At 38.4% G+C, this 15842-nt stretch overlaps 1 protein-coding gene across 1 annotated transcript in view; it reads left to right on the top strand.

Annotated features, from left to right (window-relative positions):
* The window catches only part of CLVS2 (clavesin 2), a gene marked incomplete at its 5' end in the record, with an annotated part of 51606 nt that extends 36268 nt beyond the window's left edge, over nucleotides 1–15338 (top strand). The window contains 3 exons of the mRNA XM_080616210.1: nucleotides 7095–7205; nucleotides 10451–10671; nucleotides 14815–15338. Coding sequence (XP_080472336.1) covers nucleotides 7095–7205; nucleotides 10451–10671; nucleotides 14815–14902 — 420 coding nt within the window. The 3' untranslated portion in view covers nucleotides 14903–15338. The remainder of the gene's footprint in view (nucleotides 1–7094; nucleotides 7206–10450; nucleotides 10672–14814) is intronic.
* Between the last annotated feature and the right edge of the window lie 504 nt (nucleotides 15339–15842).

Below are 15842 nucleotides of genomic sequence, written 5' to 3'. Positions count from 1 at the left end.
CTGCTGTGAAGGAAATGTGAGACAGCACAAGAAATCATATTTTGGTTGAATAAAATAGAACAAATAAGTGTAGCTCCTTTAAGGCAATTCTAGATATGGTGCTATATAGCCTACTTACATCATGGCAGTAATCCTGTGGTCAGTGGTCTTGGCAGACACCAAGGACTGTTTGGGCATCGGAGTAGTCTCACTGACTAAGAGAGGGTGACTTCAGGATGCGGGTGGTACAAGCTGAGATGCTGGTGTGACATTTCATCTCCTTCTGTACAGTCCCTGGCCAAACGCCTCTGCCTTTAGGAATTTGAATATGGAGTTTTTATGAACAGTGATTTTCTACATTATTTTTATTCCACCAGTATTATGAAGGCATTGTTAATATACTTATGCACAGGAGTTTGCACTACAGTGTTATTTCCATTTGTCTGTAATCTTAATCTAATAAGACATTCACAAGCTGTCTGGAAATGGATATTTTTTTCCCCCAATGAGAATTTCTGTAGAAGAAATTACCATCTGATAATTGCATATTGTAAAGAATTATTTTCATCACAGGAAAATAAAACAGGGTAGAAGAACCTGCTTCTACCATCTTTCTTACTGTTGTTCTGGCTTTGCTAATCTGGAAAACAGCATCACACTTTGAAAACGTTATGGTGTTTTTCACCCTTTTTAATATCTCAAGTTCCAAATGAAGTGTTACTTAGAATTAAAAAAGAGACAGTGTTGGTAGTTTAAAAAAGAATTGTCCTTGGAAATCAGCATTTTTCATTTCTTTTTTAAAATTAAAGCCTTTATTTTTCCAGGTTGAAATTAAATGAATGAGCCAAAGGAAAAAGAAAATACCCAAAAGCCCAAGCCCCTGTCAAAACAAGCAAAAATTGCTAAATGAATTTCACACAATTTCTAATTAAAACTCTAAAAAATATAAAGCCAAAACCTCTTGAGGTTAATTTGCAAAAATAAAGTAATTTCTAATGAAAATGAGAGGGTTTGTACAAAATATTTTCTTTATGAAGCCAATCTAATAAAAAAAAAAAAAAAGAAAAAATAGCATGATCTAAGCCTTTTCTCCAAATAATGGAAGTACAAAATCTATGTAGATTTTTTAATTATATTTATATATAAACATGCAGACATATGTGGTCAGATGGCTTTTACAGCCCTATCCACATAATTAATTTAACCAATACATATTTTTTTTTTTAATGAGTAGCATATTGAAATGAAAGATGGAAGATTATTTGAAATTAAAACAGATACTTCAATAAAAAGAGCAATATTCTGACTGGATGGATACCATCTCCTCATCTCATTCAATTTAGCATATTTCTGTATGAGCTGCAAGATAAAATGACTAATAGAAATGAAAAGGAAGATTGCCAAAAGTCAAATTGCTTCACTGGAAGCTTCTTAGCAAAATGACAACATCCAGTTCTAGATAATTAAATCTTATTTTGTAGGAATATCATTGAATGATGTTAATTTGCCTTTAGGTAGTGCTCTTTTGGTTGAACACAGTAACAAATTTATTTGGGCACACTCTGTTTGTCTTAGAAATGGTTCAACATTGTTTAACAAAAATGAAAAGCTCAAGCTAGGAGAGAACAACGTCATAGTCTTGCCAAGGGAAATCACTAACACAGTTATTCCAGGGATCAAGCAAAATTTCAGCAACATTGAAATCTGAAATTTTTCTTGGATCTGAACCTTAAAGAGCTTTAACACAGAGGGAGAAAGGTGAAGTCTCCTGTTGTTACAGATAATATGATGTTTAACTTCCTCATGATTTAGTAATCTTTGTCTCAAATGCGTTTAGGTTGTTTATTCCCACCACTAGAATTATTGGATGTTTGATGATTCAAAGCTGTCTACCACCTTCCAGTCTAGCTGTGTTCATGGTGAGCTTTTTCTCATTTGTTTAGATGTCAGTGTTTTCATTTGTTTTGAAAGGGTCTTTCCTCACCTGTTGTTTATTCTCCATAGTGTGTTTGTAGGTAGCGTCTGCCTTCCAGTATTTGTTTTCATAAACGAACCAATCCAAAGTTTTTTAGACTCCACAGGTTCACTTTTCAGTTTCTTTGTCATCTTAACATACCACTGGATAGTATCTCAGTCTAAAGTCTGCCTTGAGCACAGGTGATCAGTCTTGCCATGCAAGTTGTTTTATTTTGAGACATTGCAATTAGCTTTGTCAAGGATGGATGCCTGCAGGAAGTTTGGTATTAGGAATGCCTTGTTGTTTCATACCTGCAGAGAAAGTTATAGTTTAGGAGCAAGACTTGATGTGGATGGCAGTGGCTCTTGGTTCCTCTGGTAATTCAAATCCTGGAGTACTAAGGAAGTGGAATATTCCTTCTAATCAGAGCCTTTTCTTTCTGTGATTTTCCACAGTTTCCTGTTTAACATGCTAAAAATTAAGTTTAGTCATGCTGCATCTTGCATCAGATGGAATATTTCAGTGTCCTTCTAGTGGAACTTTCCATTATGAAGATACTATTTTGGTTAATCATAAATGATTTTTTTCCTTTTTTTTTTTTTCCCTGAAATATTTGACTTTTTGGAATAGCTGGAGGAGACCTGAATTTATTATCTTCAGGAATAACAAGTGACATTTAAGATATTAATAGTTTAATATGCTATCTTTGAACTTGTAATTTTTGTTATGAAGATACAGTTTGCACAGTTTTGACTCTGTAGCTTCTTCCTGCCTTCAGATGCTATGGCCTGAATTCATCACTGCACTCAAGTGCAGTCTTAAGTAAAGCATATGAGTGTGCCTAGACACTCTTTTGAAGGGTGCCTCTAGACTGTCTGCAAAAACAGTTTCACTGCTCATAGGGACAGCAAACCCTCAAACATGATCCCAGAGCATATGTGCCCAAGCACTCTTGAAGTGTTAGCATGCAGCAAGATGTTCATACACGGGCTGTTTGCGAGTGATGCGCATGCTTGTGAGGCCCTGATGTGGATGGGCTGCCAGTGCACCTCTGGGCACACAGCCATCCTAGCAGTTTCTAGGACTTCTAAGAGCTGTGCAAACAAGTTTGACTCCATTATTGACTTCAGCTGGCAGGGCTAATTCTTTAAAAACAAACTTCAGAGGTGAAAATGTAGACATGATACCCAAGGATTGGAGAACGCTGTGGCCTTTAAGAAGTTCTTTAGTTTTTTGCATTTGGTAATGATGAAAAAGTTGGGTCATTTTATTTTCTCTGTGATAACAGTTCTGACACCACTAAGAAGACTCACACTGATTTCAGTAGAAACTTGACACTTTCCTCTCTTAGGTACTGTTGACAATGTCATATACTGATTTTGCTGTCATTACATGTGCTGTTAGAGTTTCTGCTGGCCACAGCAGAGAGTGGGATCCTCTGTGAAACCCTGAGAGCTGGGTCAAGTGACAGCTAAGCCCAGCACAAGGTGGCATGTGGTTCCCAGAAAGCAGAAACCTGGCTTCTTAGCAAGGGTGATAGCAGACAACAGCAGCTGGGTCCTTGGAGAGGAATCCTGTAGAGACAGGTTGTATAAAATATGTCATGCTGCATAAATTATGTCATGTGGCAGGGACGTAAAACTGCTGTGCTGTGAGTAAGCAGAGCCATGTTATCAGAGATGGAAAGTTAGTGAGGCGGTTTGCTTGGGATCCTTCTCCAACACTGGCTTTAGACGTTTGAGGAGAGGTCAGTTACTGCCGTGTAGTGGTAGTCACCCAGTCCTGCAAACAGTAGTGTAGGGGTCTGCCTGTTCCTTGGCAGCCCAGTATTAATTGTCACTTGTAAGCCTTGTATCACAAAGACTGTGGTCCCTACAGTAACTACCTGCTTCTCTGTGTCCATGGCGTGGCAATGACCCAAACTGTGTTCATCAGAGGCAGGTTGTGCTCTGCTGCATAAACAGAGATTATTGTGAACACTAATAAACTCCGCACAGTGTATATATAATTTGTTCTTTATAGTGGTTTAGTAATACCCCACCAGATTTATTACTTTTCTAGTCAAGCGCATAGCTCACTTCATGGCTGATCTCCATTTCTTACTGTTTTTTTGGCATGGGATTCCTTTTACTTAGAATACATATGATTCATGGGTTACAGGCTTTTCTGTTGAAGTGCAATGTGTCTACAGTGGCAGTTGTGACTGCCACCACACTTGTGACTTAATCTACATAAAAACTCACAAGGATCAGTGATATACAAGAAATTCCTACCTGCTGTTTGTGTAGGATGGCCATCTGTCTGGCAAGTCCCCATGTGGAAGTCAGATATGACTGAGAAGACCCAAGCAGCCTTCTGATGCATTTCCCCAGCCACTGTAGTTGCTTATTCTACTTTTTCATTTTCTCACCAGGTGCTGTTGAGATTGGATTTATAGGTCTGCATTCAGCAGCTTTTGAGTTCTAGTCCCAACACTGTGTTCAATGCAGAATCATTCTTACCAAGTCACCCTTTTTCTTTCCAGGCTCAAATTTTGGGGGTTCCAAATTACACCTTAGGAAGTGATCCTGAATTTGGGCACCTCAGTTCAGTCACAGAAATTGATAAACCCTGATTAGTCAGTTCTGGAAAATGCCTTTAGTATTGCTGAAAAACATTGAGACAAATTGGCTTTTAACATCAAGCGGCATCTTCTATTTGAGGATCATTCTACATATGTTCATGATCCTCCATGTAAGTGGTTTCCAAGATTCAGGAAAAGATCGTGAAAGTGTCAAAGTGGTGCTTTCTAAAGATACTCCCTTTTATCTGCTAGAAGTTCAATATCTTTTAAAGATACTGAGTACTGACAAGTCATCCATTCTGAGCCCGTGGTAGAATACAAATACCTTTGGCTCTCTGCTCTGAGTCTGTGTGTGTGCATGGTTGTTGAGATCTTGCATTCACAGATTGTCCTCAGTTTCTGTGTGAGACATTTTTTGAGCAATAAAGAGCAAACATTTCATAACTTGGTATGTGTAACTTTTTGGGCACTTGTATTAATTTAAAAGGTTATAAAATCATGCAAGAAGGCATGCAGCCAGGAATTGCTGGTTTGCTTTGCTGTCATCCCTAATATCTACATTATAAAAGTGACCCCCATAAACCTTAACACAGTTACCATTCCAGAGTTAACTTCAAAGATACAGAATCATAGAATAGTTTGAGTTGGAAGGGGCTTTTAAATGTCACCTAGCCCAACCCCCCTGCAATGAGCAGAGACGTCTTCCACTAGAAAAGGTTGCTCAGAGCTCTGTGCAACCTGACCTTGAAAATTATCTTTATAGACATCTAGATAAAGCTAGCACAAGATGTCTTCTGCAGCTCTAGTGTATGGTATGCATGCTTTCCTGCATGGTACACAACATGCTGCACAGGACTTCTTTTCTGGAACAGCAGCCACAATAAACGAAATAAACACAACCTTCTGTAGATGAATGGTATTTCCTGCAGCTAAAGGTTAAGGTGTCATCCAGCGATTTATCCTTCCTAATGGATTTGCTAGATTGCTGTGAGAAGGGCGTAAGTTACTACCTTTTGTACATTAGAAGTTGTGTTCTCAAAATGGTGTTTGGAGATTTCCAGTATTGAACAAGGGTGAATTACATGTCAAATTATCAACCATTGTGTTTGACGTTTACTCAGCTCTGACAGGAACTTGGGTCAAGATGACACCTCTGTTTTATTTCAAACTCTTGTTAATAACATATTTTTGGAGAAAATCGGTAATATAGGCTGTTAATGGCATTGACTGTTGTGCTGTAGCCAGCTAGATGTTAGTGATGTGTGTTGTAGCTTTCAGCCTTCCTGTAGATTATTAAGGTACTGCCTCCTTGATTTCATCTGATAATCCACCAAGTAGTTGCAATTTGGAGACAGGTGATGCTCTGATGTAGAGACCTCTGGGTTAGGAATGCCTGCTGGCATTTGTGTGGTACTTTTGGGAGGAGGAAGTGAAGTCTTCAGGCTTCATTATTCCCACAGGTCTGTACGCATCCACAGAACTAAGGGGCTTTCTTGGAGCATGCGCTTTTTCAAAGTAGATTCCTATCTGGAAACATTTCATGAAAGATTTCCTTCCTACAGTTTTTGCTTTCCTTATCTGACAGTTCTTGATTAGTTGATACAGTTTATGCTTTTTTCCTGGTCATTTTTTTGCTGTGTGCTGTATGACCTTAAATCAGTATGCTTTGACTGAGATAACCTGAAAACAAATGGGGACATGTGTCAATTTACAAATGTGTTTACACCTCTTGCTTCATTGTTCAGTGCTGTAACTCTAGGCAACAAAGGAGGCGGCAGCAGCTTGTTGCATTGTTTGTGAATGCGATAAATGACACAAAGACAAAATGAGGACATGCAATGAATTTTGCAGTAGTATCCAGGACAGAGTGGTTGCCCTCTTCACACTACCAAACTCTCTGGTGTATTCTCTTGAGTTAGAAATTGAAAATGCAGATAAGAATCTTCTGTAGTGAGTTGTATGCGCCTTGTGTTTTTCAGCAAGGAGAGACCTGCTTGCTTCAATACATATATGCTATCCTTACATTTAAGCTACCAGAAGGCCCCTGACTGTGTGACAAGAATTACTGTAATGGATATTACATAGCAGTTTACGCGTAATGTGTAATGCATTCTCAGTTGTATGAAATATGGATGATATTAGAGACATTTTGAATAGTATTTTAGATTTACACTTTTTTTTTTTTTTGAGGTGGAAACAAGAGGGACATTTCTAGTGCTCTTCAATGGCAGTGGAAGAGTTGAGATGGTTACAGTTAAAAATTAATGAAGCCCATAGAAGAGGAAAAGAGAAAAATATATTTCATAGATGGATTATGGCCAAATCATGAACATTTATATCATTTCTGGAAGTTAGAAATGCCATGCTGTTATTTGAATATCATAGCTGCCTCAGCATGCTTCCTCACTGCTCTGTCCAGGGTGTGTTGCTGCTTGGCATGGAAGGTTGGAACTCAACAATTTTGAAGAACATTTCTTCTTTTTTAAAGTTTATTATTAAAACTAAAGCATTAAGGAAAAAAATAATTATTTGATGTGTGGGCAACTTCTCTTAAAAGCCAACTCACATTTTATGTGTTTGTTTTTTGACATACAGGACAGCTTTCCAGCTCGGTTTGGAGGAATACATTTCGTCAATCAGCCGTGGTATATCCATGCCCTCTACACAGTTATACGTCCCTTTCTAAAGGAGAAGACACGAAAAAGGGTATTCTATTTAATTGTCCATTACCTGGCAATTGTTCAAGCAGGTGTATCATACTCTATTAGAGTAGATATACACAATATACCAGCTTGCTATTGGTGGAAAGCATTTAAATATATTGGCACTGTAAAGAGTATCTTTAACTGTTTTGGAAACTTATAGAGCACATTCCTTTAAGGACACAGTCAAGCAGTGCATTTAAACATATTTTAATGTAAGCATATGCTTTCTCCTGGGGGTTATATAAAAAATATTGCCAACATTACCCTTTCTATTAAGATTATATTCAATTTCCATTACAATTATTTGTGTCTTTCTTTTTAAGAAAAGATGTAGTGAGTGTGAAGTCCTTTCCTCATGTGATTTCCTTGACATTAGCATGAACTAAAATACACAGCTGGTATATAGTAGTTTGCAGATACTGATTTGAATAAAGCCAGTGAAAAGGAATTTGGGTAGATGCATCTGTGCATAAGCACAAACAGTCTCAGATGTTGCTGAATTTGCAGCATTTGCATCAATGCAATTAAGTTAGAGCTTGGTGGTGATAGCACAGAGAATGATATTATTTCTGTAACAGGAAATTTGTCACCCAGGAAAACACAATCAGCGTCACGTACAAAGCCACTACAAAGAATGTGATGATCCTTTTTTTTTTTTTCAATGGGCTCAGCTCTCTAAGCGACTCTGCATTTTTACTCCTCAAACAGTCTACAAGGCCACAATGGTCCTTGGCACGTAGCTGATTTTTACTGACAGATTCTGCTTGAGAGGCCTCCGTTATTCACAGGTTGTGAACTATAGATCACAAAGCCTTTTATGTAATATCTGTTATAAATATGCAAATGGAAACCCATTTTGCAGGGTTCAGTTGCACTCGGTAGACTACAGCTTCAACAAAGAACATTATAGTGCCGGATATGTTTGAGCCCTTTTTAAGTCAAGTGCTGTATATGCATAACCAGGGAGTAAAGTACAGCTCGCTGGCACGTTATAGCATTAAAAATAAGTGACAAGGCAGTTGAACATGGATGCTTATCAGTTAACATCTAAATTTTTATTTAGACATCTGAATCAGTGGCATGTATTTTCAGAAACACTGACTTTTTCCAACTGTTTTTGTCTATACTGAATACCTATAAGAAGTATTTAGGTGGTTAAATATTGATTTAGAGTCCAAAACTTAATGTCAAAATGTGAAAGTTATGCCTGGCACATAAGATTTAAAATCGGCTTTAAAGCTACCATAAGAGGCAGAAAAAATCATTGTGAAAAAAGCCCCAAAACCAAACCAAACAGAATTTTCTTCAGAATTTTATCAGGCTCATTATTTATCTGTTTTGTTTATCCTGAATTATTGTGTATTTTTTAATATGTCTGGTGGCTATATTCCGATAAATGTTAGTGCTAGGCATGTATAAAAACAATTGCTAAGAACTGAAACATTCCGTTGGAAAGGCACCATAAAACAAATTACTTTCACCATTAATATTTGCTCTTTCACACAAGGATAAATTCCTTTCTGTCATGGAAGAACATTATTGGGTTTGCATGGTCATATTAAGCTTCTTGTCTCCCCAGCTGACTGGAAGATGGGCTGAAATAGTGCAAGACAAGCATGTATTTGGTCCTTTCATCTTTCATCCTTTTGAATTTAACTTTTTATAAATAGGGGTTATACCGCTGTCAAGGGGTCCCTCCAAGGTGAAGTGGAATGTAAACTGATAGTGCTCAATTGTCTGTGCTCATGCCTCTGCTGTCCTGTGAGGAACAAGAGGCAGTGTACAGCTCCTAGGAGGCAACATCCTACCTTGGCTGCTTCTGTGCTAGTCATTTAAAAAGGGTTGGGCACTGCCATTCCTACTGTTTATAATTCTATGGACACTTTCTGTCAGTGCACTGGGCAGAGCCAGATGGTACTTTCTTAGACATTGCCCAGGAGCAAATTGGGGATGGCATGGACCAGTGAGAAGTATGGATGAGGTGAGCTTGTTCTCAAGATGAAAGGAGTTTAACCATATGGATGTGAACTCTTAATCCCAAAGGGTGAATCCTGGGCCATATTACTTGCTAGTCTAAAACCAGCTGCTGTGAGCATTCTATGCATCCATACCCAAGAGTAGACATTTTCTCCCAGTGGAAAGCCTGCAGGTCTCTAGTACCTGTCAGAGAAGGCTGTCCAAATCCAGAGGTGCTCTGTTTCTAGTGCTTATTGATCACACATTCCAGATATCTGAGGAGAAACAATAAAGTTAAATACAAGTATTTATATACATATATGTCATATTCACAGAATCATAGTATCATAGAATAGTTAGGGTTGGAAAGGACCTTAAGATCATCTAGTTCCAGCCCCCCTGCCATGGGCAAGGACATCTCACACTAGACCAGGTCACTCAAGGCCCTGTCGAATCTGGCCTTGAACACTACCGGGGGTGTGTAAAGCATATGTGAAAATCAGTCTATGAGAACATTGATGGAAAATATCAAATAGTCCATTAACTATTCCCTCATTGTTGTCACAGGAATTATTTTATTGTTATTACTTATTTCATATATTGTCAAGTATGGATGGTAGTTCCTCATACCACTATATTAAGGAAGAAAATCTTTCCAGTGGAGTTTTCATTACCGTGTACTATTTATCTTACTTGTAGAGCTCATGGCTGAATGCTGAAAATGAATATATACTCCTTAATATATATGGTGAATATTAATTTTATTTATTATGTTCTTAATTTATTAACTTAATTCACAGAATTAGGGAGAGCAAATAACAGACAGGCAGTCTATCTAATCTTCCATCCGTCTAGTTCTCAGACATCAATTCTTAAGCCCCTTGCCCTGCAAACATTTTAAGTCATTTATGCTTTAATCACTTTGTATGTTTATGAACATAGTATGACCATGCTTATGACAGGGGTGATGTGTGCCTTGATGGCCATATCTGTTAGCCCAACACAGCAAGAATATTGTAACTGTACAATATCCTCTACTAATGATGATATAATTTGGGCTTTGATGATTAAACAGGCTGCCCAGGGGGGTTGTGGAGTCTCCTTCACTGGAGACATTCAAAACCCGCCTGGACACATTCCTGTGTAACCTTATCTAGGTGTTCCTGCTCTGGCAGGGGGATTGGACTAGATGATCTTTTGAGGTCCCTTCCAATCTCTAACATACTGTGATACTGTGATACTGTGATTTTTATGAGACTGCTTTGTTTTTACCTGCATGTGTACATACAGATATTCCTGCATGGTAATAACCTCAACAGCCTGCATCAGCTAATACACCCTGAGATCCTGCCTTCAGAGTTTGGAGGAATGTTGCCACCCTATGACATGGGGACATGGGCAAGAACACTGCTTGACCATGAATACGATGATGACAGTGAATGCAATGTGGACTCCTACAACACTCCTGCAAAGGATGTAGAAAAGGACCTCTCTCCCAAATCTATGAAAAGGTGAGTTAAAGGTACTGTGGTCTTCTAGGGTTGCTGTAAAGTTAACATTTGCTTTTCTTTTCTTTTATGAAGCTGCAGATAGTTCCCTCAGTTTATTGTTATACGAGGACTGCTTTTTTCCTTTTTTAAGAAAATCACTGTTGATTATAGGCCATAGAATTGATTATTATCCATGTGAGTTGTGAGCTCAGTGAAACTGATTTTTTCCTTGATGCCATATAGGTAGTGTATGAAATAGTGTGTTTGGAATAAGCTGATATCCCACCCCAACGTGCAGTACATGTAAGAGAGGCTAGCTGGAGTGAGCCTTGGCACAGAGGGTAAATTGCATCCAATTATCCAGCTGGGTGGTGATGATAACTCTTAACTTTCATCATAGCCCAGTGCCTGGTATCCACCAACTTGTAGGTGCCAGGGCATTTACAGCATGTGAACATGCTGTAAACATGTTAGTCACAGTGACTGCACACAACATGAAAAAATATAATGAGGAGAACCAGGACAAAAATCAGTAACTTTGTTATACTCAAGTCTGGTAAACATCCTGGCATTATTAGATTCTATTTGAGAAGATACAGTATAATCGCTGGCTGTATTTTACCATTCAAAATAAAAGAAAGCATAGGTAGAGGTTAGTTACCTCTCCAGTAACTATGGAAGCAGTGAGGTGATTCACTTAGGACAGGTAAACCTGGTCCAACCTTGCCAGGGCAGTAGAAGAGAAAGGGGAAAAATTACAGCAATGTGATAAAAAAGGTGGAGCAGAGCAGCAAAAGTCAGAGTGCAGCTCACAGAGAGTAGGCCTAGCAGTGAGTCAGAAGAGAACAAACAGGGCACAAACCAATATATAAAGTCATTAAAATAAGGTATGAATCCTGAGAATTCAGTTTTAGGAGATGGCATTTGATATAAAAGGGAGAGAGACTCTGGGAGCAGATAAAACAAGACAAAATATTTTCAGACTCCTCAGCCAGGAAGATGATTTTGGCTGGAAAATGTTGCACAGATTGGGGAGGACAGTGCAGTTTTAAAGGGAGATATTTTTGGGAAAATAGGGAAGAGACAACAGGAGATTGCCATAGGAATAAAAAAGGAAAGAAACAGTGAAGTTTAAGGATTTTGTGTTGCAAAAAACCCTACAGTGCATCAAAAGTGGGAAATAGCAAAACACTGGGTGGGTATGAACTAGAATAAGAAGTTAAAAATTGTCCTGAAACCATATGGCACAGATGTATTTAATACAAGTAATAGAGAAAATGGGACAGTGAAGAGCCAGAGGAAGGGGAAAAGTAAGCGATGCATTTATATATGATTTGCACGTACTAGATGAAATATGAGATAATAGAGAAGCTGTCTTGGAGAAAAGGGTGAAATTTCAGAGCTGAGATGCAGAAGTTTTACTGTTACAAAATGAAGTCATCAGAGTGAATAGCTCCATCCAAGGATGCAACAAAAAACATGAGAATGCCTGAGAAGACCCTTTAGAGCAGACTTTTTCAGATTATGAGCAGATAAAGTATATTTTATTAAAAATTAAACTGAAAAAAACCCAACCCCCACTTGAATTCAGCACCTGATGTGTTGTTTTTCTCAGTTTAAAACCAGTTAGTGTTAGATGTTAGTACAGAAGGTTGTTAACGTGTAAAAACCTATGACGCTGAAAACCTATGACGCTGAAAACCTATGACGTTGACTATGTCAATGAAAAGTGCTTAACTTGGAACAAATTTCACAAGCATCTAGCAGATCTTCAACAATTATTCAATTTTACTTGCCTTTTTAAAAATATTTATATGAAAGCATACCTTTCTTAAACCAAAATAGTTCTGAGAATTCATTTCTTTGTTACTCATTTTTGCTCCATATGCTATATATGCTGACATTCCTCCAGATCTTCTTGAGATTTTGGTGGATTGGATGACCTCTACTTGAGAGGCAGTTTGATAATGGGGAGGGTGGTGGAGATAAGAAATTAATCCCATCTGTAGCACAGACCTCTGGGGAGAAAACGTTTACATCAGGTGGCACCAGGTAGCTGTCTCAGCAGTCAAGTTTAGCCTGTGGCTGTGTCCACCAGTGGCTCTCATGGCTGAAGAATCCAGCTGGAGACCTGCCATCCTTTTCTCATCTAACCCTGTTGGACAGATGTCTGTGTTGATCAGCTTTGCAGAGTATCTGTGTGTGACTTTGATCCCTCACCTCTGCTATCGGACTTTGTAGTACAATCCTGTCCTACTTTGTTTTGTGAGAATTTATTCAGTAATGTCTGTGAAATTATTTGGGAGATGCAGACAAAAGGTTCTGTAGACTTACACAAATGTTTTTTCTTTTTACATACCTTCTTTCATAAATTGCTGCTGAATGGAATGAAACAGCAGTAAATGCTGATTTAAAACTGAATCAAAATTATTTCTCCTTCTTCTTCAAGGCACTAAGGCTCCTGAGCTTGCAAGCCATAGATCAGGATTTGTTCAGTTCCATTTTCACTTTTGCCTTGGCATCAGGGAGTTTGGAGGCCCTGGGAATTTATGGACAGAACTGCCTCATTCAGAATTTGAGGCCAGTTTTCCAGCCTTTCTGGCTCCCCTTCAGTTCCCCGGATGAGAACTGGAAACCTTTGCTGCTCAGACATTGGCAGCTGAGGAAGAAGCTCAGCCTTCTATTAGTACTTACATTCAGTTCAGAATCTTTGAAATTAGTATGCTTTCATAGCATTTTTGATCTTGATGAACTGGATTTTCCAGGAGTACAGCTTCCCACCAGCGAATTGTCAATCAGCTTTGCATTGTCATGGTACCATGTGAAGATTTAAAAGAAAGGCATTTTAAATTCAGTGATCTGAAGAGTGTTCTAGATGAGGGTTATGGTACAACTTTAATTAAAAATAAATTTTAACTATGTTTATCACAAGACAGACCATCAGATTTTAAAAGCTAATTTTCTTCATTTAGTATTAGTAAAAGAATTGTAGTATTATCAGAAAATGTCCTTGTGTTTAAAGTTTTCACCTAGGCTGTAATTCAGATGGGTCTTTGTGGTTTTGAAGTTGTCTTAAGATTTTTTTGTGAAAGATCAAATTGTCTCCTGCTATCAGCATCATTCATTGTTTTTTCGTAGATGATAATAGTTTAGAAGAGTGAGCGACTGACTCTTTATGGATATCTTAGGAGACGTCAGTTTTCTCATTGCTGTAGCCCTCCAAATGGACAAGTCTGTAGCAATAGTGCAATCGCAGTGTGCTTCCACTGATCAAAAATAGATGCTTATGTTGTAGAGACATACATGTACTCTAGCCATCCCAATCTTCTTTACAGAAGAGAAATAGGCATGAGATTCTAGCATGAGATTCATCTCACTGAAGGAAATGTCTAAAAGGGGTTGCTTTTACTGTACCCAAGAAGTGTCTGCTTTTTGACAAGCTGAGGCATAGGTGATGTAAGACCTCATATTAACACTATAGACTTTGTTTTGACTGGAGCATTTTAATTTTGCTAGAGGTTGGGCTTTCCTCTTTTTCCCTCACACGTTGTGCTGAATCAGAGAACCTGGGAAAATTTTACAGTCATCATTGAATTTGCCCTTACCAGCCTTTCTTGTTCTATTTAGTTGAGCTGGTAAGTGGGCTTGACAGATAGGTGCACTGCTCCATAAATCCTACTGGCCATGGCAGGATTCCCTAGGGCTGGCTTAGGATGTTGCACTGTTGCATTGAAGTGCTATTCAGAAAAGGAGCAACCTGTGCTTCCAGCTAACACATGCCACTAATTGCAGTGTGCCATTAGGCAGCTGAGTGGCTGAATTGTACCTTCTTTACCAGCCTGGTGCCATATAACCTTCTGGTAGAGAGGGTCAGTGCTTAAGTCAGTACAAAAGACAGCCTACTTTGTCCTCTGTTGTGTGCTGAAGAAAAGAGGATCCATTTTATTCTACCATTTGCTCCTATATCCACAAATGGAGCTTTTGAAGCCATGTAATCACTCCATGAGGGTATTTTCTAACCATTTGCAATGATTAGATGATTGGGTAATGCTGTACCATTATTTTTAAGCCCTGGCAGAAATTAAAATAGACAAAAGAAAGATGAAGTTTACCCTCATTTGTCTTGATCTAGAAATGTCAAATAAACTTGTTATCCCTCTGCAGATCTCAGTCAGTTGTGGATCCCGGAGTGCTGAAACGCATGGATAAGAATGAGGAAGAAAACATGCAGCCTTTGCTTTCACTTGACTAACAGTTTCTGAACATAGGACATGAACTGAGGTGGAAGGCACTGCCTCTCAGCAACAAGCAAACCACTGGGAAAGAGTACCAGCTGGAATCCTATTTATTTACGTTAATGTAGCATGATGGCAGCAGGCAGCAGGTTTTACTATTCTGCCTGAATTCTGGATGCCCTTGGGTGTAAAAGAAGAGGAGAAAAGAAGGAAAATTAAAAAAAAAAAATAAAGAGGAATCAATAATCTATTCTGTAAGTGCCAACTTGTTTGTAAATACAATATTATCCTCCAATTTGACTTTGTAAGTTATGGTAAACAAATGCTATGGAAATGAATGACTATTAAATATGCCAGTGAAGTGCACCATAAAAAAGAGAAGAAAATGTGTGTGCGCTCACACATGCACACACATACATGCAGAGAAACACATACCGGACAAAGAAAAATATCAAAGCCAGTTAAATGTCCTTCTTATAGGAAGCCATATTGCAGCTAGTGTATTGACTGCTGTTTTGTTCTCTTGCAATGCTCATATAGCATATAAGGATATAGAGGGAATATAAGAACTTAGAGATGCTGTAATCAGTCGAATATGTCCTAACTGTAGGAATTTATTTCCCAAGTAACGTTATGGTTTAGGATTGTGATTTAGCATCAACCATGTAGCATTGTGAAAAAGGTAACAGATGAGCTGGAAACAACTCTTTGACAGCTTTGGTTTTGGCTGTATGGATCTGTGAGGTTTCTTTCTTAACTTTTCATTTACAGTTTGCAAATAACCTGGCTTGTTACCCTAATCTGGGTGTTGTCATGTGGGACACATTGGAGTTGCTTCTCTTGCATTTTGGGTGCACGTCAAGAATTTTTCCAGAACTCTGTTCTCCGTTGGAATGAGAAAGTAGTCTTCTAAATACAGCGTAATAACTGGTATTTGAAGTAAAGCGTGACAGCAGA

Source organism: Psittacula echo, assembly GCF_963264785.1.
Source record: "Psittacula echo genome assembly, chromosome: 4".
Taxonomy (NCBI): Eukaryota; Metazoa; Chordata; class Aves; order Psittaciformes; family Psittacidae; genus Psittacula; species Psittacula echo.
Note: the sequence above shows the minus strand (reverse complement) of the source record. Positions and strands in the feature narration are given on the sequence as shown.